At 42.5% G+C, this 26898-nt stretch overlaps 2 protein-coding genes across 3 annotated transcripts in view; one reads left to right on the top strand and one right to left on the bottom strand.

Annotated features, from left to right (window-relative positions):
• The window catches only part of LOC115128542 (cAMP-dependent protein kinase inhibitor alpha-like), a 44040-nt gene extending 39629 nt beyond the window's left edge, over positions 1-4411 (bottom strand). The window contains exons 1-2 of the mRNA XM_065017794.1: positions 4180-4411; positions 1904-1962 (exon numbers count right to left, since the gene is read on the bottom strand). The gene's annotated coding sequence lies outside the window, so the exon portion shown is untranslated. The remainder of the gene's footprint in view (positions 1-1903; positions 1963-4179) is intronic.
• Positions 4412-21711: 17300 nt separating this feature from the next.
• LOC115129038 (zona pellucida sperm-binding protein 3-like) lies at positions 21712-25819 on the top strand. 2 transcript variants are annotated; one of them, XM_029659181.2, is made up of 11 exons: positions 21712-22165; positions 22242-22357; positions 22442-22545; positions 23238-23415; positions 23702-23819; positions 23944-24029; positions 24146-24336; positions 24520-24693; positions 25025-25054; positions 25316-25417; positions 25592-25819. In XM_029659181.2, the coding sequence occupies exons 1-10, from the start codon at positions 21755-21757 to the stop codon at positions 25411-25413; spliced, it is 1506 nt and encodes a 501-aa protein (XP_029515041.1). In that variant the 5' UTR covers positions 21712-21754; the 3' UTR covers positions 25414-25417; positions 25592-25819. The 2 variants fall into 2 exon arrangements, with proteins under 2 accessions (XP_029515041.1, XP_029515042.1); XM_029659182.2 differs by lacking the exon at positions 25025-25054.
• Positions 25820-26898: the final 1079 nt, after the last annotated feature.

The following is a 26898-nucleotide window of genomic DNA, read 5'->3' as shown; positions in this document are numbered from 1 at the left end:
AATGGACATACACAAATAGTCCAAATTGGCAAAGAAAAATTAGAAAAATAACTTGTTTCAAGAATTCTCTAAAATAAAAACAGAAAAGTGGTGCATGCATATGTGTTGCTATGAAGCCCCTAAATAAGATCTGGTGCAACCTTCAGAAGTCACATAATTAGTTAAATAAATTCCACCTGTGTGCAATCTAAGTGTCACATGATTTGTCACATGATCTCAGTATGTATACACCTTTTCTGAAAGGCCCCAGAGTCTGCAACACCCCTAAGTGACACCACTAAGCAAGTGGCACCATGAAGACCAAGGAGCTCTCCAAACAGGTCAGGGACAAAGTTGTGGAGAAGTACAGGTCAGGGTTGGGTTAAAAAAACACTATGTCTGGCGCAAACCCAACACCTCTCATCACCCAGAGAACAACATCCTAAGCATACTGCTAAAGCAACACTCAAGTGGTTTAAGGGGAAACATTTAAATGTCTTGGAATGGCCTAGTCAAAGCCCAGACCTCAATCCAATTGAGAATCTGTACGACTTAAAGATTGCTGTACACCAGCGGAACCCAACCAACTTGAAGGAGCTGGAGCAGTTTTGCCTTGAATAAAGGGGAAAGAAATCCCAGTGTCTAGATGTGCCAAGCTTATAGAGACATAGCCCAAGAGACTTGAAGCTGTAGTTCTGTTTTTTAGTCTTATTTCTTGTTTGTTTCACAATTTAAAAAAAAATGTGCATGTTCAAAGTGGTAGGCATGTGGTGTAAATCAAATGATACAAACTCCCCCAAAATCTATTTTCATTCCAGGTTGTAAGGCAACAAAATAGGAAAAATGCCAAGGGGGGTGAATACTTTCGCAAGCCACTGTATGTTTCACCGAGTCGTGGCTGAATGACGACATGAATAACACACAGCTGGTGGGTTTTAAGCTTTCCTCCTGATTCCTGCTTAGAAGCAAAAACTAAAGCAGGAAGCACCAGTGACTCAGGACTGTTTTGCTAGCACAGACTGGAATATGTTCTGGGATTCTTCCGATGGCATGGAGGAGTACACCACATCAGTCACTGGCTTCATCAATAAGTGCATTGATGACGTCGTCCCCACAGTGATCATACGTACATACTAGAAGTCGACCGATTAATCGGAATGGACGATTAATTAGGGCCGATTTCAACCGGAATATAGTTTGGGCCGCCTGGCTTGTTGCGAACTAATTTGCCAGAATTTTACGGAATTTTGACATAACATTGATGGTTGTGCAATGTAACAGGAATATTTAGATTTATGGATGCCACCCATTAGAGAAAATACAGAATGGTTCCGTATTTCACTGAAAGAATAAACGTCTTGTTTTCGAGATGATAGTTTTTGGATTCGACCATATTACTGACCTAAGGCTCGTATTTCTGTGTGTTATTATGTTATAATTAAGTCTATAATTTGATAGAGCAGTCTGACTGAGCGGTGGTAGGCAGCAGCAGGCTCGTAAGCATTCATTCAAACAGCACTTTTGTGTGTTTTTCCAGCAGCGCTTCGCTGTGCTTCAAGCATTGCGCTGTTTATGACTTCAAGCCTATCAACTCCCGAGGTTAGGCTGGTGTAACCGATGTGAAATGGCTAGCTAGTCAGCGGGGTGCGCACTAATAGCGTTTCAAACGTCACTCGCTCTGAGACTTTGAGTAGTTGTTCCACTTGCTCTGCATGGGTAACGCTGCTTCAAGGGTGGCTGTTGTCGATGTGTTCCTGGTTCGAGCCCAGGTAAGGGCGAGGATAGGGACAGAAGCTATAATGTTACACTGGCAATACTAAAGTGCCTATAAGAACATTCAATAGTCAAGGTATATGAAATAAAAATCTTATAGAGAGAAATAGTCCTATAATTCCTATAATAACTACAACCTAAAACTTCTTACCTGGGAATATTGAAGAATCATGTTAAAAGGAACCACCAGCTTTCATATGTTCTCATGTTCTGAGAAAGGAAGTTAAACATTAGCTTTCTTACATGGCACATATTACACTTTTACTTTCTTCTCCAACACTTTGTTTTTGCATTATTTAAACCAAATTGAGCATGTTTCATTATTTATTTGAGGCTAAATTGATTGTATTGATGTATTATATTAAGTTAAAGTAAGTGTTTCTTCAGTATTGTTGTAATGGGCATCGGCTTTTTTTGGTCCTCCAATAATCGGTATCGGCGTTGAAAAATCCTAATTGGTCGACCTCTAGTACATAGCCCAACCAGGAGCCATGGATTACAGTCAACATCCGCAATGAGCTAAAGGCTAGAGCTGACGCTTTCAAGGAGTGGGATTCTAGCCCGGAAGCTTGTAAGAAATCCCGCTATGTCCTCCGACATACCATTAAACAGGCAAAGCTTCAATACAGGACTAAGATTGAATTGTACTACACCAGCTCCGACGCTCGTCGGGCTTGCAAACTATTACAGACTACAAAGGGAATAACAGCCGCAAGCTGCCCAGTGACACGAGCCTACCAGACAAGCTAAATTACTTCTATGCTCACCTCGAGGCAAATAACACTGAAGTATGCATGTTCTGGATAACTGTGTGATTATGCTCTCCCTAGCCAATGTGAGTAAGACCTTTAAACAGGTCAACATTCACAAGGCCGCAGGGCCAGACGGATTATCAGGACGTGTACTTCAAGCATGCGCTGACCAACTGGCAAGTGTCTTCACTGATATTTTCAACCTGTCCGTCTGTAATACCAACATATTTCAAGCAGACCACCATAGTCCCTGTGCCCAAGAACACCAAGGTAACCTGCCTAAATGACTACTGACCCGAGGCACTCACGTCTTTAGCCATGAAGTGATTTGAAAGGCTGGTCATGGCTCACATCAACACCATTATCCTAGAAACCCTAGACCCACTCCAATTTGCATACCACCCCAACAAATCCACAGATGATGCAATCTCTACTGCACACAACACTACCCTTTCCCACCTGGACAAAAGGAACACCTATGTGAGAATGCTATTCATTGACTACAGCTCGTGTTCAACACCATAGTGCCCTCAAAGCTCATCACTAAGCTAAGGACACTGGGACTAAACACCTCCTTCTGCAACTGGATCCTGGACTTCCTGAGGGGCCACCCCCAGGGGGTAAGGGTAGGTAACAACACATCTGCCACGCTCATCCTCAACACGGGGCCCCTCAGGTGTTCGTGCTCAGTCCCCTCCTGTACTCCCTGTTCACTCATGACTGCATGCCCATGACTGCATGACTCCAACACCATCATCAAGTTTGCCGATGACAACAGTGCTAGGCCTGATCACCAACAACGATGAGACAGCCTACAGGGAGGAGGTCAGAGACCTGTCCGTGTGGTGCTAGAACAACAACCTCTCCCTCAACGTGATCAAGACAAAGGAGATGATTGTACCGGTACCCCCTGAATATAGCCTCGCTACTGTTATTTTACTGCTGTTGTTTAATTATTAGTTCATTATATTTTTCTATTTTTTACTTATCTATTTTTTTCTTAACTTTTTAAAGCATTGTTAGTTAAGGGCTTGTAAGTAAGCATTTTACTGTTGTATTCTGCGCATGTGACAAATACAATTTGATTTGAAAACCAAATAAATCGAACTTACATACGTAAAATGACAAAATGCTCTGAGACCAGGTTGTATACATTGGAAAAGCGCTGAAAGCTTTGCTTCATCAGCCCTAAAGAAGGCTCTCCATGTGCTCATCTAAAAGTGATAGACTTGTAGGCCACTGCCTCAAACAATAAATATATATATTTAATGATTATTTAAACGATAGGCCTAATCTACCTGCACATTCTCAGTCATTCTAAATGATTGTAGTGCCATAGAAAGCCCACGGTAGAAACCGCAGCTGGCTTGGCCTATAGGTGTCCAATGGGCTTATTATTGCGCATATATTTGACAATTGCTGTTTAGAAACGAATACATTTAGCCGATATCTGACCTAGGCTAATTCAGAGCTACTATTTATAGGTAAAAAGCATGTTGACGCATTATTCCATAGCCTATATTGGATTTCCATTTTTTTTAAACGTATGACAGTGTGACATTGTAGCCTACAACTATTCCTCCCACATCCCATACAGGTGGTTATGATGTGCAACAATATAACAACAATGTAGCCTATCTTTCTCCATCTCCAGTAGGCTACTAGAAGCACTCACCCTCACCAACTGGATCAGTGCGCGTGTCAAGGAAAAGCAGCGAGTCCAAAGTTATGACAACCCACACACCATCCTCCTCTCCGCGGGGCAAAAATGATATTATGCCGCAGTGTGGTGTTTCCTTTTCTTACAACAGAATAACCAGATCAATTAACACCGACATCGGTCCGCGGCATCTTCTTTGGAGCGGGTTTCACGTTCTTCTTGTGGCTCAATGTACGCTTGCAGCGCAATTGAAAAGACCGTACCACTATTTCTGAAAGCAGGGGCGCACAATGCGTACAGGTTTTCTAAACGTTAACAAAGGTGATATCCTAATTATTAGATAAAACATATTGAAAATATTATGTATTATTTTGATTATACAAAGTTATGGCCAATAATAAACATTATCATCCACCCAAAATGGTCCTGGCGCAATTTTTTCCAATAGCGGAAATGAGAGAATGTGGTTTGTGTTTCGGGATCTATCCGGGATCCTTATCGGATGGTGCTTGGCCATAATAACCAACAGGTCTGATTATGGCGTACTAAACGACCTGTTTACGCAGGTCTTCAGGTTTTGTTGATAAGGGGGGTAATGAATGGGCTAATAATCATATAATTAATAAAGGATGAATTAGGCCGAATGAGAACCTTCTTTAGAGGGCATAGTGTGAGATGTTATTATGTCAGCATTACATTGTTAACTTACATGCTATTCATTATGTCACTAAGACTGTGCATTCTACTTACTTCAATAAATGATTTATATTATCAAGCAAGCCAACACGTCTTAGGCTAGTATAAATTTGCTACTTTGATTAGCCACCTAAAATGCCCAAGGGGAAATCCCACCCATGTCATATATGTTTTACATGACAGTTGACTATATTATCTGTCTGATAACCTTGCAACCGAGAACCAATGATAACAATCTTTCACCAGAGACTAGATCTGCATCCCAAATTGCACCTCATTCATTAGTGTACTACTTGATCAGAAGTAGTGGACTATATAGGGAATAAAGTATAATCAGGCGCTGCATGCGCATCACATGCGCTGAATACAACAGTGAACAGTGAAATGCTTACTTATAAGCCCCTAACCAACAATGCAGTTTAAAAAATATAAATAAGAATAAGAAATAAAAGTAGTTAAAGAGCAGCAGTAAAATAACAATAGTGAGACTATATACAGGGGGTACCGGTACAGAGTCAATGTGCGGGGGCACAGGTTAGTGAAGGTAATTGAGGTAATACAGTGGGGCGAAAAAGTATTTAGTCAGCCACCAATTGTGCAAGTTCTCACTTAAAAAGATGAGAGGCCTGTAATTTTCATCATAGGTACACTTCAACTATGACAGACAAAATGAGAAAAATCCAGAAAATCACATTGTAGGATTTTTAATGAATTTATTTGCAAATTATGGTGGAAAATAAGTATTTGGTCACCTACAAACAAGCAAGATTTCTGCCCCTCACAGACCTGTAACTTCTTCTTTAAGAGGCTCCGCTGTCCTCCACTCGTTACCTGTATTAATGGCACCTGTTTGAACTTGTTATCAGTATAAAAGATAGTTATGTACTGGGCCGTACGGACTACCCTCTGTAGTACCTTGCGGTCGGAGGTATAGCAGTTGCCATACCAGGCAGTGATGCAACCAGTGCTCTCAATGGTGCAGCTATAGAAACCTTTGAGGATCTGAGGACCCATGGAAAATATTTTCAGTCTCCTGAGGGGGAATATGTTTTGTTGTGCCCTCTTCACAACTGTCTTGGTGTGTTTGGACCATGTTAGTTTGTTTATGATGTGGACACCAAGGAACTTGAAACTCTGAAACGTGCTCCACTACAGCCCCGTCGATGAGAATGGGGCGTGCTCGGTCCTCCTTTTCCTGTAGTCCAATCATCTCCTTTGTCTTGATCACGTTGATGGAGAGGTTGTTGTCCTGGCGCCACATGGCCAGGTCTCTGACCTCTCCTCCCTATAGGCTGTCTCGCGTTGACAAACTCGCGTTGACAAACTTGATGATGGTGTTGGAGTCGTACCTGGCCATGCAGTCATGAGTGAACAGGGAGTACAGGAGGGGACTGAGCACACACCCCTGAGGGGCCCCGGTGTTGAGGATGAGCGTGGAGGATTTGTTGTTACGTACCCTTACCATCTGGGGGTGGCCCGTTAGGAAGTCCAGGATCCAGTTGCAGAGGGAGGTGTTTAGTCCCAGGCTCCTCAGCTAATTGATGAGCTTTGAGGGCACTATGGTGTTGAACACGAGCTGTCGTCAATGAATAGCATTCTCACATAGGTATTCGCTTTGTTCAGGTGGGAAAGGTCAGTGTTGTGTGCAATAACGATTGCATCATCTGTGGATCTGTTTGGGCGGTATGCAAATTGGAGTGGGTCTAGGGTTTCTGGGATAATGGTGTTGATGTGAGCCATGACCAGCCTTTCAAAGCACTTCATGGCTAAAGACATGAGTGCTACGGTTTGGTAGTAATTTAGGCAGGTTAACTTAGTTTTATTGGGCACAGGGACTATGGTGGTCTGCTTAAAACATGTTGGTATTACAGACTTGGACAGGGAGAGGTTGAAAATGTCAGTGAAACACTTGCCAGTTGGTCAGCGCATGTTCGGAGCACACGTCCTGGTACTCTGTCTGGCCCTGCGGACTTGTGAATGTTGACCTGTTTAAAGGTCTTACTCACAACGGCTGCGGTGAGCATGATCACACAGTTGTCCGGAACAGCTGGTGCTTTCATGCATGTTTCAGTGTTATTTGCCTCGAAGCGAGCATAGAAGTAGTTTAGCTCATCTGGTAGGCTCGTGTCACTGGGCAGCTCTCGTCTGTGCTTCCCTTTGTAGTCTGCAATGGTTTGCAAGTACTGCCACATCCGACAAGTGTCAAAGCCAGTGTAGTACAATTCGATCTTAGTCCTGTATTGACACTTTGCCTGTTTGATGGTTCATCGGAGGGCATAGCCGGATTTCTTATAAGCTTCCGGGTTAGAGTCCTGCTCCTTCGAAGCGGCAGCTCTTGCCTTTAGCTCAGTGCGGATGTTGCCTTTAATCCATGGCTTCTGGTTGGGGTATGTACGTACAGTCACTGTGGGGACAGCGTCATCAATGCACTTATTGATGAAGCCAATGACTGATATGGTGTACTCCTCAATGCCATCGGAAGAATCCCGGAACATATTCAATCTGTGCTAGCAAAACAGTCCTGTAGCTTAGCATCTGATTCATCTGACCATTTTTTTATTGACAGTGTCACTGGTGCTTCCTGCTTTAATTTTTGCTTGTAAGTAGGAATCAGGAGGATAGAATTATGGTCAGATTTGCCAAATGGAGGGCGAAGGAGAGCTTTGTACCCATCTCTGTGTGCCATTTTAAATGCACCCTACTGAGTTAGAGTAAGAAGGAATGATGCACAACAGAGTGCAGTGATATTAGCATCATTCTAGTGTGTTATCAATCTGAGAAAATAAATAAAGATTCAGCCGTTTTTTCAGAAGTCTAATGTGGATTTGCATCTTGCAGAAAAAAATAGAGTTATCCATTGATTCCTGGATGAAGCAGGTCTGTCACCTTCGCCTGCAATGCTCTGGTGCAACGTTCAATGAACTCCTGAGTCTCTCTCTCTGTCCCCCCCGCCCTCTCTCCCGTCGCTCTCTCGCTTACTCTCGCTCTCTCTGACGAGGATGCTATTGTGCCAGATGGAGGTAAACGACCCTAACTGTTTAGCACTTGGAGTCTGACCTTCAATCTACAAATAACAGTTCTTCTCATACATCTTTTCACTCCTTAGTCAACTGTCTGTATCTTTGCGGAAAGGGAAGGTTAAAGGCCCAGTGCAGTCAAAAATGAGAAATAGTAGAAAAATATAGTAAAAACAGGTCAGTGTGAGGTTGGAATGATACTGTGAAAATAATGATAATACCCTTTGAGTTTAAGAGCTGTTTGAAAAGACCTGCCTAAAATGTCAGCCTGTTTTGGTGGGATGGAGTTTTGGCCAGCATAAATTTGTTAATAAGAAAGAGAGTTCCTAACTTCTTTGCCAATAACATCTATGTCATGGTCGTCATATAGAGGAGACCAAGGCGCAGAGTGGTAAGCGTACATCTTCTTTAAAATGAAAAAGAGACCACTGAACCAACTATACAAAACAACAAACCGAACAGTGATGCTAATATGAGAAGTGCAGAACAGGCAACTTAACATAGACTAACAACCCACAAAATACCCACGGAATATGGCTACCTAAATATGTTCCCCAATCAGAGACAACGATAAACAGCTGCCTCTGATTGAGAATCAATCTAGGCAACCATAGACATATAAACACCTAGATACACAAAAACCCCTAGACATACAAAAAAAACCTAGACAATACAAAAACTAAACAAACCACCCTCGTCACACCATGACCTAACCAAAATAATAAAGAAAACAAAGATAACTAAGGTCAGGGCGTGACAATCTAGGTTTATTTAAAAATGTACCATTTTAATTTAAAACAAACACAGTAAGGTACTTAATTGTTAACCAGAAGTTATTTGATATTGATGTAAAAACTGATACATTGGACCTTTAAAATCTCTCTCTGTGTCCCCAACTTTCTCTCTCTCTCTCTTCCTCACAGCATGAAAATTGACTGCAGATATGCAGATTTTAAAGACAGGTAGGCAACATGGATTTTTCAGTTGAGTAAGGAATCTGGAACTAAAAGGTTGTTAAAAACTTCTTATGGCTGCAGGGGCAGTATTGAGTAGCTTGGATGAAAGGTGCCCAGAGGTGCCCAGAGTAAAGGCCTGCTCCTCAGTCCAAGTTGCTAATATATGCATATTATTATTAGTATTGGATAGAAAACACTCTGAGGTTTCTAAAACTGTTTGAATGATGTCTGTGAGTATAACAGAACTCATATGGCAGGCAAAAACCTGAGAAGAAATCCAAACAGGAAGTGAGAAATCGGCGGTTGGTCCATTTTCAACCCAGCCCCTATTGAATTCACAGTCGGATATGGATGAAGTTGCACTTCCTAGGGCTTCCACTCGATGTCAACCGTCTTTAGAAACTTGAATGAGGCTTCTACTGTGTTGTGGGGCTGAATGGAAGCTGAATGAGCCAGGTGTCTGGCAGAGAGCCAAGGGCTGGTCACGCGCAATTCACATGATAGCGACCTGCGTTCCTTGGCTTCTCTACACACAAAGGAATTCTCCGGTTGGGAATTTTATTGAAGATTTATGATAACACCCTAAAGATTGATTCTATACTTAGTTTGACAAGTTTCTTCGACCTGTAATATGACTTTTTGAAGTTATCGTCTGACGTTCGGATGGACCTGCACGAGCATCTGGATTTGTGTACTAAACGCGCTAACAAAAGTAGCTACTTGGACATAAATAATGGATATTATCGAACAAATCAAGCATTTAGTGTGGAACTAGGATTCCTGGGAGTGCATTCTGATGAAGATCATCAAAGGTAAGGGAATATTTATAATGTGATTTCTGTTGACTCCAACATGGCGGATAATTTTATTTATTTTCTGAGCACAGTCTCAGATTATTGCATGGTTTGCTTTTTCCGTTAGGTTTTTTAAAAATCTGACACAGCGGTTGCATTAAGGAGAGGTATATCTATAATTCCATGTGTATAACTTGTATTTTCATCTACATTAATGATGAGTATTTCTGTTGAATTGATGTGGCTATGCAAAATCACTGGATGTTTTTGGAACTAATGAACGTAACGTGCCTATGTAAACTCAGATTTTTTTATATAGATATGAACTTTATCAAACAAAATATACATGTATTGTGTAGCATGAAGTCCTATGAGTGTCATCTGATGAAGATCATCAAAGGTTAGTGATGAATTTTATCTCTATTTATGCTTTTTGTGACTCCTCTCTTTGGCTGGAAAAATGGCTGGGTTTTTCAGTGAGTTGGTGGTCACCTAACAATCGTTTGTGGTGCTTTCGCTGTAAAGCCTATTTGAAATTGGACACTGTGGTGGGATTAACAACAAGATTACCTTTAATAACGGTATAAAATACATGTATGTTTGAGGAATTGTAATTATGAGATTTCTGTTGTTTTGAATTTGGTGCCCTGCACTTTCACTGGCTGTTGTCATATCATCCCGTTAACGGGATTGCAGCCCTAAGTCGTTTTTAATGTCCTGTGGTTGTTTATCAGTTCCAAAGTCTTGGAGACGCGCCCTTCATAATCAACCCTCTTCGATTAAGTCTCTACGGTGTTTGGCTATAAACTAATCTGTCAAACATGGAGACAATGTTCAAGGTATTGATACTGTTTGGGGGTTACATTAGGCAGTGTAAGTCATATCATGACAAGAAAAAAACTTTTGTTTAATTTCTAGCTGTGGTGAAAATGTCTGTCTATTAATTTGCCTGCCCAATTAGATTGATTTTTCAGTTGAGTAAGGAATCTGGAACTAGCTGCTACAGAGGACTTAACTACTCTAACAACATAACATTTGTCAAGTACAAACAAGTCCAACTGGGGTAAATGGACCGTGGTTAACGACTGATGCTGCTCCCTAGTGATGTTGAATAATCAGGGAAAGAAGTGATTTTCAAATTTGACTAACTGTACAAGATTGAACAATAAGCTTGAAGATCATAAATATTTGTGCATAATATAAATTATTGGTCAGAATGTGAGCCTACGTCAGTATTCAATTATTCAACGCATCAGCAGCTGATTACTCCAGAAGTAGGATCACAGACATCCATGGACCAATCACAAAAGGCTGTTCCTGATTTTTCCGACACGGCCTATTGCTGCTTGCAACGCGTCGGAGGAAATGACACATTATAGTCACAGAACGTCTTGACTTTTTGGTAGTAATGGGAAACCGAAGTTTCCTGAAGCATTCATGGCTTTCACCAAACTGCGCAGAAAAACGGTTCATTACTCAATGCTTTTAACGCAATGCACATTAGTGACATCTGTTGGTCAGGAATAAACATCATGTTTGATGCTTATAATATACGTTTCTCCCCCTACGTTCATCAAAAATAAGTGACGCAATGGATAAGTGTGAATTTTAAAAACTGAAGTTAGTTTGAATGTGGGCTTCCTGTCCAGTGGCGGAACTAGTTTTATACATGGGGTGGCCAAGGCTACTTCAGGGTGTCCATAGACCATGACAGACAATTAGTGTGTAACCCTAACCTGGCATCGAAGGAGCATGAATGAATCCTATGATTGCTGATTGGAGGTAGAAGTGATAATTCACTGAACCCGGAGTTCTTCAATGTGACAGATAGTGTGGTCCAAAAGGGTTACTTCAATTCAATTCAATTCAAGGGCTTTATTGGCATGGGAAACATGTGTTAACATTGCCAAAGCAAGTGAGGTAGACAACATACAAAGTGAATATATAAAGTGAAAAACAACAAAAATTAACAGTAAACATTACACATACAGAAGTTTCAAAACAGTAAAGACATTACAAATGTCATATTATATATATATATACAATGTACAAATAGTTAAAGGACACAAGATAAAATAAATAAGCATAAATATGGGTTGTATTTACAATGGTGTTTGTTCTTCACTGGTTGCCCTTTTCTCGTGGCAACAGGTCACAAATCTTGCTGCTGTGATGGCACACTGTGGAATTTCACCCAAAAGATATGGGAGTTTTTCAAAATTGGATTTGTTTTCGAATTCTTTGTGGATCTGTGTAATCTGGGGGAAATATGTCTCTCTAATATGGTCATACATTGGGCAGGAGGTTAGGAAGTGCAGCTCAGTTTCCACCTCATTTTGTGGGCAGTGAGCACATAGCCTGTCTTCTCTTGAGAGCCATGTCTGCCTACGGCGGCCTTTCTCAATCAACTCAAGCTTTCCTTAATTTTGGGTCAGTCACAGTGGTCAGGTATTCTGCCGCTGTGTACTCTCTGTGTAGGGCCAAATAGCATTCTAGTTTGCTCTGTTTTTTTGTTAATTCTTTCCAATGTGTTAAGTAATTATCTTTTTGTTTTCTCATGATTTGGTTGGGTCTAATTGTGCTGTTGTCCTGGGGCTCTGTAGGGTGTGTTTGTGTTTGTGAACAGAGCCCCAGGACCAGCTTGCTTAGGGGACTCTTCTCCAGGTTCATCTCTCTGTAGGTGATGGCTTTGTTATGGAAGGTTTGTGAATCGCTTCCTTTTAGGTGGTTGTAGAATTTAACGGCTCTTTCCTGGATTTTGATAATTAGTGGGTATTGGCCTAATTCTGCTCTGCATGCATTATTTGGTGTTTTACGTTGTACACGGAGGATATTTTTGCAGAATTCTGCGTGCAGAGTCTCAATTTGGTGTTTGTCCCATTTTGTGAAGTCTTGGTTGGTGAGCGGACCCCAGACCTCACAACCATAAAGGGCAATATGACTGATTCAAGTATTTTTAGCCAAATCCTAATTGGTATGTTGAAATTTATGTTTCTTTTGATGGCATAGAATGCCCTTCTTGCCTTGTCTCTCAGATCGTTCACAGCTTTGTGGAAGTTACCTGTGGCGCTGATGTTTAGGCCAAGGTATGTATAGTTTTTTGTGTGCTCTAGGGCAACAGTGTCTAGATGGAATTTGTATTTGTGGTCCTGGTGACTGGACCTTTTTTGGAACAACATTATTTTGGTCTTACTGAGATTTACTGTCAGGGCCCAGGTCTGACAGAATCTGTGCATAAGATCTAGGTGCTGCTGTAGGCCCTCCTTGGTTGGTGACAGAAGCACCAGATCATCAGCAAACAGCAGACATTTGACTTCGGATTCTAGCAGGGGGAGGCCGGGTGCTGCAGACTTTTCTAGTGCCCGTGCCAATTCGTTGATATATATGTTGAAGAGGGTGGGGCTTAAGCTGCATCCCTGTCTAACCCCACGACCCTGTGTGAAGAAATGTGTGTGTTTTTTTGCCAATTTTAACCGCACACTTGTTGTTTGTGTACATGGATTTTATAATGTCGTATGTTTTACCCCCAACACCACTTTCCATCAGTTTGTATAGCAGACCCTCATGCCAGATTGAGTCGAAGGCTTTTTTGAAATCAACAAAGCATGAGAAGACTTTGCCTTTGTTTTGGTTTGTTTGGTTGTCAATTAGGGTGTGCAGGGTGAATACATGGTCTGTTGTACGGTAATTTGGTAAAAAGCCAATTTGACATTTGCTCAGTACATTGTTTTCATTGAGGAAATGTACGAGTCTGCTGTTAATAATAATGCAGAGGATTTTCCCAAGGTTACTGTTGACACATATTCCACGGTAGTTATTGGGGTCAAATTTGTCTCCACTTTTGTGGATTGGGGTGATCAGTCCTTGGTTCCAAATATTGGGGAAGATGCCAGAGCTAAGTATGATGTTAAAGAGTTTTAGTATAGCCAATTGGAATTTGTTGTCTGTATATTTGATAATTTCATTGAGGATACCATCGACACCACAGGCCTTTTTGGGTTGAAGGGTTTTTATTTTGTCCTGTAACTCATTCAATGTAATTGGAGAATCCAGTGGGTTCTGGTAGTCTTTAATAGTTGATTCTAAGATCTGTATTTGATCATGTATATGTTTTTGCTCTTTGTTCTTTGTTATAGAACCAAAAGATTGGAGAAGTGGTTTACCCATACATCTCCATTTTGGATAGATAATTCTTCGTGTTGTTGTTTGTTTAGTGTTTTCCAATTTTCCCAGAAGTGGTTAGAGTCTATGGATTCTTCAATTGCATTGAGCTGATTTCTGACATGCTGTTCCTTCTTTTTCCGTAGTGTATTTCTGTATTGTTTTAGTGATTCACCATAGTGAAGGCGTAGACTCAGGTTTTCCGGGTCTCTATGTTTTTGGTTGGACAGGTTTCTCAATTTCTTTCTTAGAGTTTTGCATTCTTCATCAAACCATTTGTCATTATTGTTAATTTTCTTCGGTTTTCTATTTGAGATTTTTAGATTTGATAGGGAAGCTGAGAGGTCAAATATACTGTTAAGATTTTCTACTGCCAGGTTTACACCTTCCCTATTACAGTGGAACGTTTTACCCAGGAAATTGTCTAAAAGGGATTGAATTTGTTGTTGCCTAATTGTTTTTTGGTAGGTTTCCAAACTGCATTCCTTCCATCTATAGCATTTCTTAATGTTACTCAGTTCCTTTGGCTTTGATGCCTCATGATTGAGTATTGCTCTGTTTAAGTAGACTGTGATTTTGCTGTGGTCTGATAGGGGTGTCAGTGGGCTGACTGTGAACGCTCTGAGAGATTCTGGGTTGAGGTCAGTGATAAAGTAGTCTACAGTACTACTGCCAAGAGATGAGCTATAGGTGTACCTACCATAGGAGTCCCCTCGAAGCCTACCGTTGACTATGTACATACCCAGCGTGAGACAGAGCTGCAGGAGTTGTGACCCGTTTTTGTTGGTTATGTTGTCATAGTTGTGCCTAGGGGGCATATGTGGGAGGGGATGCTGTCACCTCCAGGCAGATGTTTGTCCCCCTGTGTGCTGAGGGTGTCAGGTTCTTGTCCAGTTCTGGCATTTAGGTCGCCACAGACTAGTACATGTCCCTGGGCCTGGAAATGATTGATTTCGCCCTCCAGGATGGAGAAGCTGTCTTCATTAAAATATGGGGATTCTAGTGGGGGGATATAGGTAGCACACAGGAGGACATTTTTCTCTGTTAGGATAATTTCCTTTTGAATTTCTAGCCAAATGTAGAATGTTCCTGTTTTGATTAATTTAATGGAGTGAGTTAGGTCTGCTCTATACCAAATTAGCATACCCCCTGAGTCCCTTCCCTGTTTCACACCTGGTAGTTTGGTGGATGGGACTACCAGCTCTCTGTAACCTAGAGGGCAACCAGTGGGTCTGTCTCCTCTATACCAGGTTTCTTGCAGGATGACAATGTCTGTGTTACCGATTTCTTTGGTGAAGTCCGGGTTTCTGCTCTTCAGGCCAAAGGCAGATGACCTCATGCCTTGGATATTCCAGGATGATATAGTGAATGCTTTTTGTTCCATAGAGTGTCCAATGTTGTTGGTGGTTGTTTGGCCTCAGGCCAGTAAGTGTGAGCAGAGCCTGCTGAGCATCTGGTACATGCCATTGGCTTGGGCAAGTGTGAGAGTGGGGGTTGGGACTGTTTGCCCGCTCACTACCTGGGCGTATGTGTGGCTTCCATGTTGAGGACCTCTTTGCGGTGGTGGGGTGCATGGGGTGGGCAGGAGTGGCATAGGTCTGATCTGAGGGGGCCTAAATGGGGTGTGGGCATGGTTGACGTGGGGGGGTGTTGATTGGTTGGGGTGGGGGTGTGGATGTGTCTGGGTGTGCGGTGGTCTGGATGTAATTCCTCTTGGCGTGGGTCCTCTATGTGTAGGTCCAGGGGGGGGTCCTGCAGGTCTGGGAGGGTGTCTCGCCGGTCTGGGTGGGGTGTCTATTGATCTGTTGCTCCTGTGTGAAGTGTTGGGGATACGTTTGAGAGCGATGTCCTTTAGAGTTCGGGCAAAGGTGGGCACTGCTGCCTTGTAGAGGTGGACCTGGTCATAGAGGCTGTTCAAGTCCAGGGTGGAGTGGTGGGCCAGGAAAACATTTGGTTTTGAGGCACAGTCACGGGAAATACTTGCATTTACCCGCTGTATTGTGGCAGGGTGGAAGTCTTTTCGTGGTAGCAGGGTGGAGATAACCACTTGTGCGTTGGGGAAAGTAGAAGAAGCCTTTTCAATCACTCCCTTCAGTGCTGTGGCCACTCTTTCTTGCTGTGCTCTCAGGTCGTTTGTGCCTGTGTGTATTATTATGTGGCTGGGTGACCCTAGTTTGGCCTCAGACAGAAGGTCTAGGGCGCGCTGGGTGTTTGGACACCAGAGTTTAGACACACTGTGTTTGGAAAAAGTTTTTTTTTCTTCTATATATTTCCCATTTGAGTCCATAAGTAGTACATTCTGTGTCTTGTGTTTGTCCTCAGTGGGTGTGGGGGGGTTGTCAGAAGGGCTATCAGGCAGGCTGACAGGGGGGGTGCTCAGAGGGGGTGAGAGCCGCTGGGCTTGGGGTTCTTCATTTGTCTGTTCTGCTGTGATGTCGACTCTATGGTCAGGGTCTGGTGTGGACTGTTCTGCTGTGGTGTCGAGACTTTTGTTGGGTGCTGAGGTGGGCTGTTCTGCTGGCTTCTCTGTGGGGGTGGCCACCTCTCTAGTGGGTTGTTCTCTGTCGCACGCCGTCCCCCTCAACCTCTCCTCCATCCCCCTCACCCTCTCCTCCATCCCGCTCAACCTCTCCTCCACCAGCAGTCACACTCTCCTCTACCAGCAGTCTGACACTCTCCTCTAGTGCTCTGTTCTGCTCCTCTTTCTCCTGTTGTATTTGTCTCACCACTGTCCAAAGTGCAGATATGTCGCTGTCCACCTCCAGCTCTCCGGGTCTGGTTAAGGGGCTGTTGTTGTGCTGGACTGTTGTCTGGGTCTGTGCTGACTGAAGTGTAATCACCTGCTGTTCCAGCTCCACCTGCCTTATCTCCAGCTGGGTGAATTTGTCCTTCATTTCAATGAGGGAGTGGTAATCTGTGCTGGGAGGTTGACTCTCTGCTGGGGGGTTGCTCGTCTGTGGGGTTACATAATGAAGAGGTCTGGTCTGACCCGCTCGGTGTGGGGGTATCTTTATCAAGGGAGAGCTTCTCCTGCTGGGCTAATTCTTTGATTAGGTGAAAGTCCAGCTGAAACTGTTTGTGATTACCCTGTGCCATTACTGTTCCGGACTTATAGATATTTATATTACTTGACTCAGAGTCCTCGTTATCAAGTATTCTGAGTTTCCACCCCTCGTTAATCCCCGCTCTCGTAACAAGGGGGTAGTGTGCTAATATAGCACTGTGCCATGCCAGGGGATGGTTTGTGTGGAAGATAAGGTTGCTGATGTTCCCATTTTTGTAATAGTCAGCAAAAAGTGTCTCTTGATTTTCCATAAGGAGCTTCATTTTGTAATCTTTTCTTGCCTTATTATTCTTTACATGCACAGGGTAGTGTATTTTAATTACCTCTGAACAGCAGGAGGGAGCTTCTAAGTCCTCTCCATTTGGTTGGGGTAGACTGTGTGACTCTCCTGCCATTGTTGGGCTAATGGGCTTTGACACCTCTCACTTGACACGTCGGTGCTAGTTGAAGCTGTATCAAGCTTGGCAGAATTATGTTAGAATTCCGTCCTTATAAAGTAATGTTGTGTATTTTTCTTCTTGGCTTTTGGCTTTTAAAATATAGTTTCAGACTAAGCATTACTCACTCAGTTCCAGGTTGGATGGTGTTTTCAGGTTTCTGTTGTTTTCCAGAGAATTTGCTGTATAGAGAAATAAATCTTGGTAGTTGTGAACCTTCCAGGTGATTCCGTAATTCCGTCCAAAATCCGGTTGTAGGTTTTAAGTTTTGATTTGAGGTGGGGGTTATGTTGTAGAGAGTAGAATCCAGTATGTGTTCCTGACAAAAAATCCAAGTTTATCTAACTCCTAATCTATCTTTTTTAAAGAAAATGCTGAAAAATGCAGGAGCTCATCGGATCCTGACTTTCCCTTGCGCTCTCTCTCTACTTCACTAGAATTCTTTAACATACTATGAATAGTCTCTACCTTAGAACTGCAGCTCAATTTCGTTCTCTCTCTCAGTACTGTACTACACACACACACTGTACTGTACTCACATACTGGAGAGACTTGGGTCACTCTGTTTTCATGAATATATAAATCTGGGTCTGTAAGTGTTGAACATCCAAAGTATTTTCAGAAAATAAATCTCAAGCACCAAGGAAATAAGATAGCATTTGTGTGCTACAAAAATTGCATAGTTTATTTACAAAAAAGTACATTTACAACAAAAAAAACACACTGCAATTTGACAAACCAGGTATCAAGCAGAAATGGACTTGAAAAATAAAAACAAGTTTGGTGCCCATCGATATTACAAACGTATAATATCATATTTATGCTATATATATTATGTTAACTAATAGCAAAGAACACTTTTGGAATTGTCCTAATCAAGACCAAATTATATCTGTGTGACATGATACCCTTTGGATTTATGATTTTAGAATCTCAGTGTACTAGCTAGTACACAGTGCATGTTTTAATCACGACCAGAGGGACCATCTAAGCACCAAATTATCATAGGTAGATTTAAAACAGCATAATTCTGTGGTTCTGGTGAGAACTGACAAAATGTTTCACAAACTCATCCATGTTGAGGGAGCGTGCCCTCCTTGACTCAACACTGAGAATGCCGAGGTGACTTAACCTGTCATCAACCATTGTTGTCCTAAGGTGGGTTTAAATCCGTTTTAAAGCTGAGAAGCTTCTCTCGCAAGAAGCACTGCTGACTGGTGTAACAAGAGAAATCTTACAAAGTCAAAGTAGCTAATTGAAGACCTCTTTATAAGGTTCTAGAAACACAACAAAGTCAAGGAGAGTAGACGGCCTGTCCCTTCCACTTCTCTCCTATCAAGAAGTCGCTTGGTTTGATGAACCTCATGTTTGAGGTCCTCTAAATCTGACTCAAAGGTCTGAGCAAATGCAAACAGAGGCTCCTTATTCAAGAATGTTGTCCTCTTTGGGTTAAGAGACTGGACCCCTTGCATTATCTCGCAATTCTTCTTTGAAAAACACCTCTGCAGCTCAGCTGTGAGACTGTCAAGCGCCTGATAAAAGATCGCTCTTTGGAAGCTCTCACCATCACATTGGTCACAGTTTCTGTCCTACAGTGCTCATCATCAATGAGTCGTGAAATCTTAAGCTTGTTTTAGGCTGTCTTTTACACACTGTTTGCACAATTATTTTGCAGTGCTCTGCAATCTCTGCAATCTCTTTCCATAGTAACCCTCACTTCTGTAGTCCTGTAATGTGTCTGTAAGGGCACCCACTAGATCCACAGCCCTTGCTAGGTCAAGAGAGCTTGATTGGAGCATGTCAGAAAGACATTTGGCATTACCAAGCACTTTACAAAAGGTAACCAAAAGCCCTATGAAATGTAAATCTATCTGAGAAGAAGGCCCCCTTGCGTCCACTGATCTACCACCACTATTTTCAAGTGTGATATCCTGTAGCACTCTCAGAACTGCTGGAAGCCTGTCTCTCAGATTACGGCATTCCATGTATCTGCATGCCCACCTTATATCCGTAAGCCAATCAATCAATCAATCAATCAAATGTATTTATAAAGCCCTTTTTACGTCAGCCGATGTCACAAAGTGCTATACAGAAACTTAGCCTAAAACCTCAAACGGCAAGCAATGAGGATGTAGAAGCACGGTGGCTAGGAAGAACTCCCTAGAAAGGCAGAAAACTAGGAAGAAACCTAGAGAGGAACCAGGCTCTAAGGGGAGGCCAGTCCTCTTCTGGCCGTGCCGGGTGGAGATTATAACAGTACATGGCCAAGATGTTCAAATGTTCATAGATGACCAGCAGGGTCAAATAATAATAATCACAGTGGTTGTAGAGGGTGCAACAGGTCAGCACCTCAGGAGTAAATGTTACTTGCTTTTCATAGCCGATCATTCAGTTAGAGACAACAGGTGCGGTAGAGAGTGCCGAAAACAGCAGGTCCGGGATAAGGCAGTACGTCCGGTGAACAGGTCAGGGTTCCATAGCCGCAGGCAGAACAGTCTCTGTAGTTCCCTGGGCTGCTGCTGTGGATACAGCTCTTTCTGAACTGCCAGCTACTTGAGATGAACATACGAGCCAGAAACAAAGTTATAAAGCTTCTGCAGGAGAGCAAAAAAGTTAACTGCCTCAGGCACTGATTTTACAGCATCGACAAGAACCAAATTCAAACAATGTGCATTACAGTGCACATAAAATGCTAATCTTACACTGTTTTTCATCCGTGCAGACACACCATAATGCTTTCCGCTCATGACAGATGCACTGTCATAGCCTTGTCCCACAAGATTATTTCTGTAGTCCAGGCCATGTTTTTCAAGGCAATCCATGATCATTTTTGTGAGACCTGCTGCATCTAAGCTTTTTGCTGACTGAAAGTGTAAAAAGCTTTCATGGATGGTCCCGTTGTAATAGTAATAGACATTTGTTCTTTTTTCTTTCAATCTTTGGTTTCATTACAATTACAATAAAAACTTAACATTCTTTTATTCTCTCATTATTTCACTTTGTACCATCTCAGCTAAGCCCTCAAGCCCTTTTGGATTTGGTGGCTTGTGTACTTACCATTGCCACAGGCATTCATCCTTTTCTCTATGAGAGGGTCATGCTTTGCTATTTCTTCTAAGATTGTCAAAATATTACCCTTGTGAGAGTCATCCGACTCTCGATGACCTCCCTGCGCTATATTTTGAGTGGCAGTTAATAAGAGCACATGTGCGATTGTTTTAATGTAAGTACAGTTTTCCTCCACTCTCATTTATGACATCTAACATTGATGAGTTGCTGTCAATAGCCCTTTGATGCTGATTCCAAGCATACATAGCATTGATATGATGCTCTGCCTTTGAATGGAGGTTCAAACCAGAATCTTTAAACAGAACCTTTTTCCAGTTACAAAACCCTGACTGTGATGTGAAGGCAGATTAAGGCGTATTGGGCAGAGAAAAATGCCTACAGGCGAAACAATAAGTAGAATCTTGACTTACAGAATATTCAAGCCATGAATTGTCATACCAGGAACTGTTGAAAGCCCTTTTCCTAGTACTATGCTGAGTTCTGGGAAATGTTTTCAAACAAAGCTGTACAGGACCATCTTCTTTGGATCTTGAAATGTCTGAAATACACGTAAAATAATGTGTCATATCTCTATGAAAATGTACAATTAAGTTGCTAACTAAAATGTGTAGTTTAAAGTATTGGCATGGCCTCCCATTGTGTCCTTTTGGAACAGAAGTCTGATACCTCTCCCTTTCTTTTCATGTTTAATTGACCCTATGCAAAAACAAGACAGTCTATGGTTACATCTAAACATCCAATTACCCACATTTTAGTCCAATCTCAATCTTAATGACAAATCCCCAATGTCATAACTGTATCTTAAAATCAACTACCAGTCTAAATTACTAGTTAGATCATGGCTAGCCCTACTCTGCAGTAAATCATTTAGCTAGCTATAATTTCTGGATGTGTATGCAACAAAAGTTCAACATTCACCTCCTGTTACCATTTCTGTCAAGCCGTCTATGCATACAGTGTCTCTGCAAGGCAAACGCGTTTCATTGGAAATTAATGTAATTCTCGTGTACTAAAATGCAGAAATACTGTTGGTGTGATCCAAGCGTAATGGTAGCTTTCCCCTGCTCAGAAGTTGCATGCATCCATCCAATGGTTGCGTGACATGTCATCAACGGTGTCATCGACTGACAGATTTCTATAACATATGATGTGTTTGCTGATACGTGAAATACCTATCCAGGCTTTGTACGTTCTGGTATGCATCAGCTGGGCAGAGGAACGCGCTGAACATGCATGTAAATAGTTTGACTAATCAGATGCAAAACCCAATTAGGGCCTAATCTAGCCCAGGTTTGCAGCCTGCAAGGTTGTTAAAAGCTACCTCAGTTTCATCAATTATTGTAGTATAGCAGAGGCACATTGCCCTCTAATTTACAGGTTCACATTAGTTGTTGGCATGGGACTCATAATGGCAAACACACTCTGGCTATTTCCAAAGCAGTTAGTTCTGTTTTTACTAGTGGAAAACTTAATATCTCCTACTTTTTCACTTACTTACAGCACTGGCACAGTGCAACAACTTCCAATCCAACTGCCACAGTTTGGGGATCGTCTACCTTTTAAACAGCTTCAACTTCCCCAACAAACAGTTTCCAGACCAGTTGGATTGGAAACGGTCGATGTGAAGTGCCATTCAGACTACATGGAGATAGTTGTGAAGGCTGATCTGTTTAAACTCGGTATTCTTATTGACATGGATGACCTGCGACTTGGAGTTGAACAGGACCAAGAGACCTGCAGGGCTACAGCAGCCGGAGAAGAATACAGAATATTTGCAGCGCTATCAGACTGTGGAACCAAGCGTCTGGTAATTATGGTGAATGTTTCAGTAGCGTACTTCTAAAAACAACCTTCTGTGTAATTTCTACTTTGTGACTCCACAGATGAACAAAGACTCCATGATCTATACAAACCTCCTCAGATATACACCCAGAGCCACACCAGATGGGGTTATTCGAATGGATGGTGCTGTAATCCCAATTGCTTGTCATTATGAAAGGTGAGTTTAGGTTATACTGTTAAATGATCATGACGACTGTGTCCCTATTGGTTTGCTTGCCAGACTCTGTACTTTCTGTTTCAGGAAGTACAGTTCAGACAGTGCCCCTCTCCAGCCGACCTGGATCCCCTTCAGCGCCACAGTGTCTGCCGAAGACAACCTGCAGTTCTCCTTGAAACTTATGACAAGTGGGTATATAAATTCTGGGCTGTGTTGAGCAGGGCACAACCTTGTTGAAAGTTCAGATGATTAGGAGACCAGTGTGCTCTCCCAGAAGCTTGGATGGTGGAGCACAAATGATCCTTGGACATGCTAAATACAGAATCTCATCAGACATCACTTTAATTATTGACGTTTCTATCTGCACCGTTAAACAATAAGCCTACTAACTATGGACCTGTTTACAAACTCCTCAATGGACCTTTTAACCCATTCATAGATGCTAACTATTAGCGCCTCTTGACTATAATATTCTGTCCAGGGTAGTTTTAAGCGCTATTTTATAGGCTTAGGTTTCCCACACTGACATTTTCATGTTACTGTGCTTATTAATGTAAACCGTATAGCAATTAGCACAGGTACACCTCTGGCTATCTGTATCTCTGAACACCTGTTAACGGTGAACACATTTGTGGAGTCAGTTGTCGCTGAAATGCTGTCAGCTGCAACTGTTAAAAGGTGTTCAGTAATATATTTTTTCCATTGTGAAATGAGTAGGGTTTTACATTTCTAGACCAGTGACTTGATTCACATTTAGATGGAGTTTATGGCTGCCAGAGCCTCTTTTTAGGAGGAACTGACATGTAATGGCCTTGGACTATAAGGAATAATGTTAAGTTCCTTTAGTCAATTGGGATAACCTTCTGTCATTTCTGCCCAGGTGACTGGCTCTATGAGCGGGGTTCTAGAGTCTACTTCCTGGGTGATCCCATCAACATTGAGGCGTCTGTCAGGGTAGCTCACCACTCCAGGCTCAGGGTCTTTGTTAGCAGCTGCGTGGGCACACTGGACCCAGACAATAACTCTTTCCCCAGATATGTCTTCATTGAGCATGATGGGTAAGCAAGAGGGAACTGCCTAAACTAAATCTGCTACCTATAATTAATATTCTCTGGCTGGCCCGTAGGGAATGATAGAGGCCTTTTGAAGTCAAAAAGGCAGTCTTGTCAAGAGCAGTGCCATTGAGGGTTTCCACCATGATGGCACCATTTTTAAAGTAGTCAACTGGGTGGGGACTTCTATGGGTTGTAGCCTCAATGCCCATGCTGTCAGACGCTGTAATGGCACAGATCTAAAGATGAGTCTGCTCTATGGGCTGTCCCTGTTTATATATCTCCCCTACAGGTGCTTGGTGGATTCCCAGCTGCCTGGCTCCAACTCTGGGTTCATGCATAGAACCCAGGATGACAAGCTCCAGTTCCACATTGATGCCTTTAGGTTCTACCAGGAGAACAGGGCAGAGGTGAGGGCAGTACCAGATGTTGTGGCGCATTATGGGTACTGTAGCGGGTACATCACTTATAGCTGTTATGTAAGCTACTGGGTTTCTACATCTTTGTTTTGCTCATCCTGTTGTGTTTCTACAGCTATACATCATATGCCACCTTATGGCAATCCCTGTCATGGACCATGCAGAACCTAGCAACAAGGCATGCTCCTTCATTAATGGCAGGTGTGAGATCTGACTTATTTCCTTAGGTCACAGCCCAGTAAGAGTAGCTATCTACTGGCATAACAATCGGATTTGTTCAAATGTCTTGGTCCATGAGTGTCTTCTACACATTTCAGATGGAGGTCTGCCGACTCAAATGATTTGCAATGTGGCCGTTGTCCAAGCCTGAATAGCCAGAAGGGGGTTGATCACGATCCAGCACGATATCCCCTCAGTCCAAGACAAGGCGGTAGCCAACCTCGTGGCTACCGCATCAAACCTCAAGCCACTGGCGACCATTGGCGGAGTGGGATTAAGTCCAAGAAAGGTGCAGTATCTTATTTCCTCTTTCCTTCTCAAAATGCACTGCAGAAGTGTCCAAGGGGAGGTATTTTGTACCTTTTCCTTCAATATGGGATTTTACAAAAGACTAAGTAAAAATTGTCTGTACTGCAAATGTGTTAGTGACAAGGTAACCTTGCCAGTGATTAATGAAAATGTGTTATTTTAGTATGGAACCAGGATGTTACTCTGGGCCCCATAATGGTTACAACCAAACAGAGGACACCTTTATCTCCAACGACGAGGGAAGGGATCGCTATATATGGCTTCCCTTCTCCAACTGAGGACAGGAGGCCCCTATCACCTGGCAGTCGTTGGAAGAGGGGAATGGACTTCAAGAGGGGTAATTTGACTGTCTGAAATTGCATGCCCTTAATCCTTGTAGTGCATCTAGGCAACAGCATTGACTAGGGTCTGGTTTCAATGACGTTCTTTAAGGGGGGGGGTCCTTCAAGCAGAACACTCTCCCAACAAATCATGAGGCAGACATGCCAGAACATTATGCTTTGTAACACAACTTTGTAGGTAATGCCTTTGCAGGTTTTAGTCAAGGCATTTGACGCAAACTACCCACTCTCAAAATGCAGTCATTAAAAAGAACTTCTGCTCAGTCTTGCTAGCTACTATTTTCTATTTTAGTTAACTAGTAACTTAGTTCCTCTGCCTCCCAACAGGATTTCTTAACCATGAGGTGCTGGTCAAAGGTAGTGCACTACAGGGAATAGGGTGCCATTTCAGACACTTGTCTTTTCATATCCATACACGCTAGCAATTCTGCCAACACTGGCTGTTAAATTAAATATTTTGCCCAAACTCTAAATGTGGGTGGACCCCGAGGGTCAGGCCCAACAAGCATGGGTTCGTTAGCTCTGAAATATATACTGGGTTCATCAGGCAGGAACTAATGGCCCAAAGAGGTAATGTTTGTTTGCATGTTGGTTCTGTGCTAAATGGTCTGTTCTCAGAGCTGGAGCCTACCCCAGACCGTGAGTTGAATCCTACACCTGAGCCCATTGGAGACCTTGGAGAGGACAAGGATCTCTATACAATTGGAACTCATTGAAAGGGTATGTCTGGGATCATGGTATGCTGCATTATGGCAAGCAGGTCAGCTTTTATTGGGTTGACTTGGCTCTGTAGTGATCACTTACTCGCACAAACAGTCAATCTAACCTTAACCATGCCTAACCTTAAATTATGACTTAAGTGCATTTGTTACAAACTTCATTTCGACTTTACAGCTGGCACACCTAGCTGGAATCGTTCAATTCTGCCTCCAGGACAAGACTCATCCCAATTGCCAGTATCACTTGTACATGTCAGGTGAACAATGCTGAAAAGGGGCACTCCAACAGTGAAGGGACTACCACTGTACCACAACACTAAGGAGACATGCGCTCATCAGAACTCTAAAAACAATGAACACAAGGGATGACTGTTAACCTTGAAGAATAAATTATTTGAAGATACCTTGACAATGAATTTCTGTGTTTACTCCAGCATGTAGTGCATAATTGCAAACTGAAACATTACTTTTAAGGGAATGTCCACTTGAGTGTTTCAGATCATGTTCTTTGGGGGTTAAAGTGCAGATGGTATTGACTACAAATTACATTCCAGCCTTATCTAAAATGATTTCCCCCTCAATCTACACAATAACCCATGACCAAGCAAATGTAATCACATTTACATAACTTCAGACCCTTTACTTAGTACTTTGTTGCACCTTTGGGTAACGTTAACAGATTAATAATTGTTTGTACTTTCTTGCACCTTGGGTAGCAATTACAGCTTAAGTTGTCTTGGGGAAATGCTACAAGCTTGGCACACCTAAAATAAGCAAAAAGAGAACAGCCTTTTTTTCAGGACCCTGGAAGAGTGGGGCAACATCTCTGAGCAAATCTACTGCAGTCTGAAGCTGCACTGCAGAACTTTATGCAGCTGGTGGCCACACCATATACTGAATTCTGATTTTTGACCTCCCCTCCCCCCCTGTTCAGGGACACTCCATATGTTAGTCACATGTGACGAACCTGTTCAGTTTGTCTGAATTTATATGAATACAAATATTTACATGTTTTAAGTTTGCTTAAAATAAACAGTTGACAGGATGCTTTTCTTTGAGTGTATATTTGGAGATGCCACTTCTCTGCAGATCCTCAAGCTCTCAGGTGGGATGGGCAGTGTCACTGCAAGGCTGTTCAGTATCTCCAGAGATGTTTGCTTGGGCTCTGGCTGGACCACTCAATGACAGACTTGTCATTCCTGCATTGGCTGTGTAAGGTCATTGTCCTGTTGGAAGGCAGATCTTTGCCCCAGTCTGAAGGTTTTAGTCAAGGATCTCTACTTTGCTCTGTTCATCTTTACCTTGATCCTGGCTAGTCTCGCTGACGCTGAAAAACATCCCCACAGCATGATGCTACCAACATCCTTCACTGTTAGGATGGTGCCAGGTTTCTTCGAGTTGACGCTTAGCATTCAGGCCAACAAGTTCAATATTGGTTTCATCAGACCAGAGCATCTTATTCATGGTCAGTCCTTTAGGTGC

The sequence above is a fragment of the Oncorhynchus nerka genome, linkage group LG4, assembly GCF_034236695.1.
Source record: "Oncorhynchus nerka isolate Pitt River linkage group LG4, Oner_Uvic_2.0, whole genome shotgun sequence".
NCBI lineage: Eukaryota > Metazoa > Chordata > Actinopteri > Salmoniformes > Salmonidae > Oncorhynchus > Oncorhynchus nerka.
The sequence above is the reverse complement of the archived record's forward strand: the minus strand, read 5'-3'. Positions and strand labels throughout refer to the sequence as shown.

Excerpts from the sequence above, each read along its gene's own strand:
- LOC115129038 (XM_029659181.2), top strand. The coding sequence starts at position 21,755 with ATGGGACTCATAATGGCAAACACACTCTGGCTATTTCCAAAGCAGTTA. Across the intron at positions 22,166-22,241 it reads ACTGTGGAACCAAGCGTCTG|ATGAACAAAGACTCCATGAT; the intron begins GTAATTATGGTG and ends GTGACTCCACAG. Across the intron at positions 24,694-25,024 it reads GGGAATGGACTTCAAGAGGG|GATTTCTTAACCATGAGGTG; the intron begins GTAATTTGACTG and ends GCCTCCCAACAG.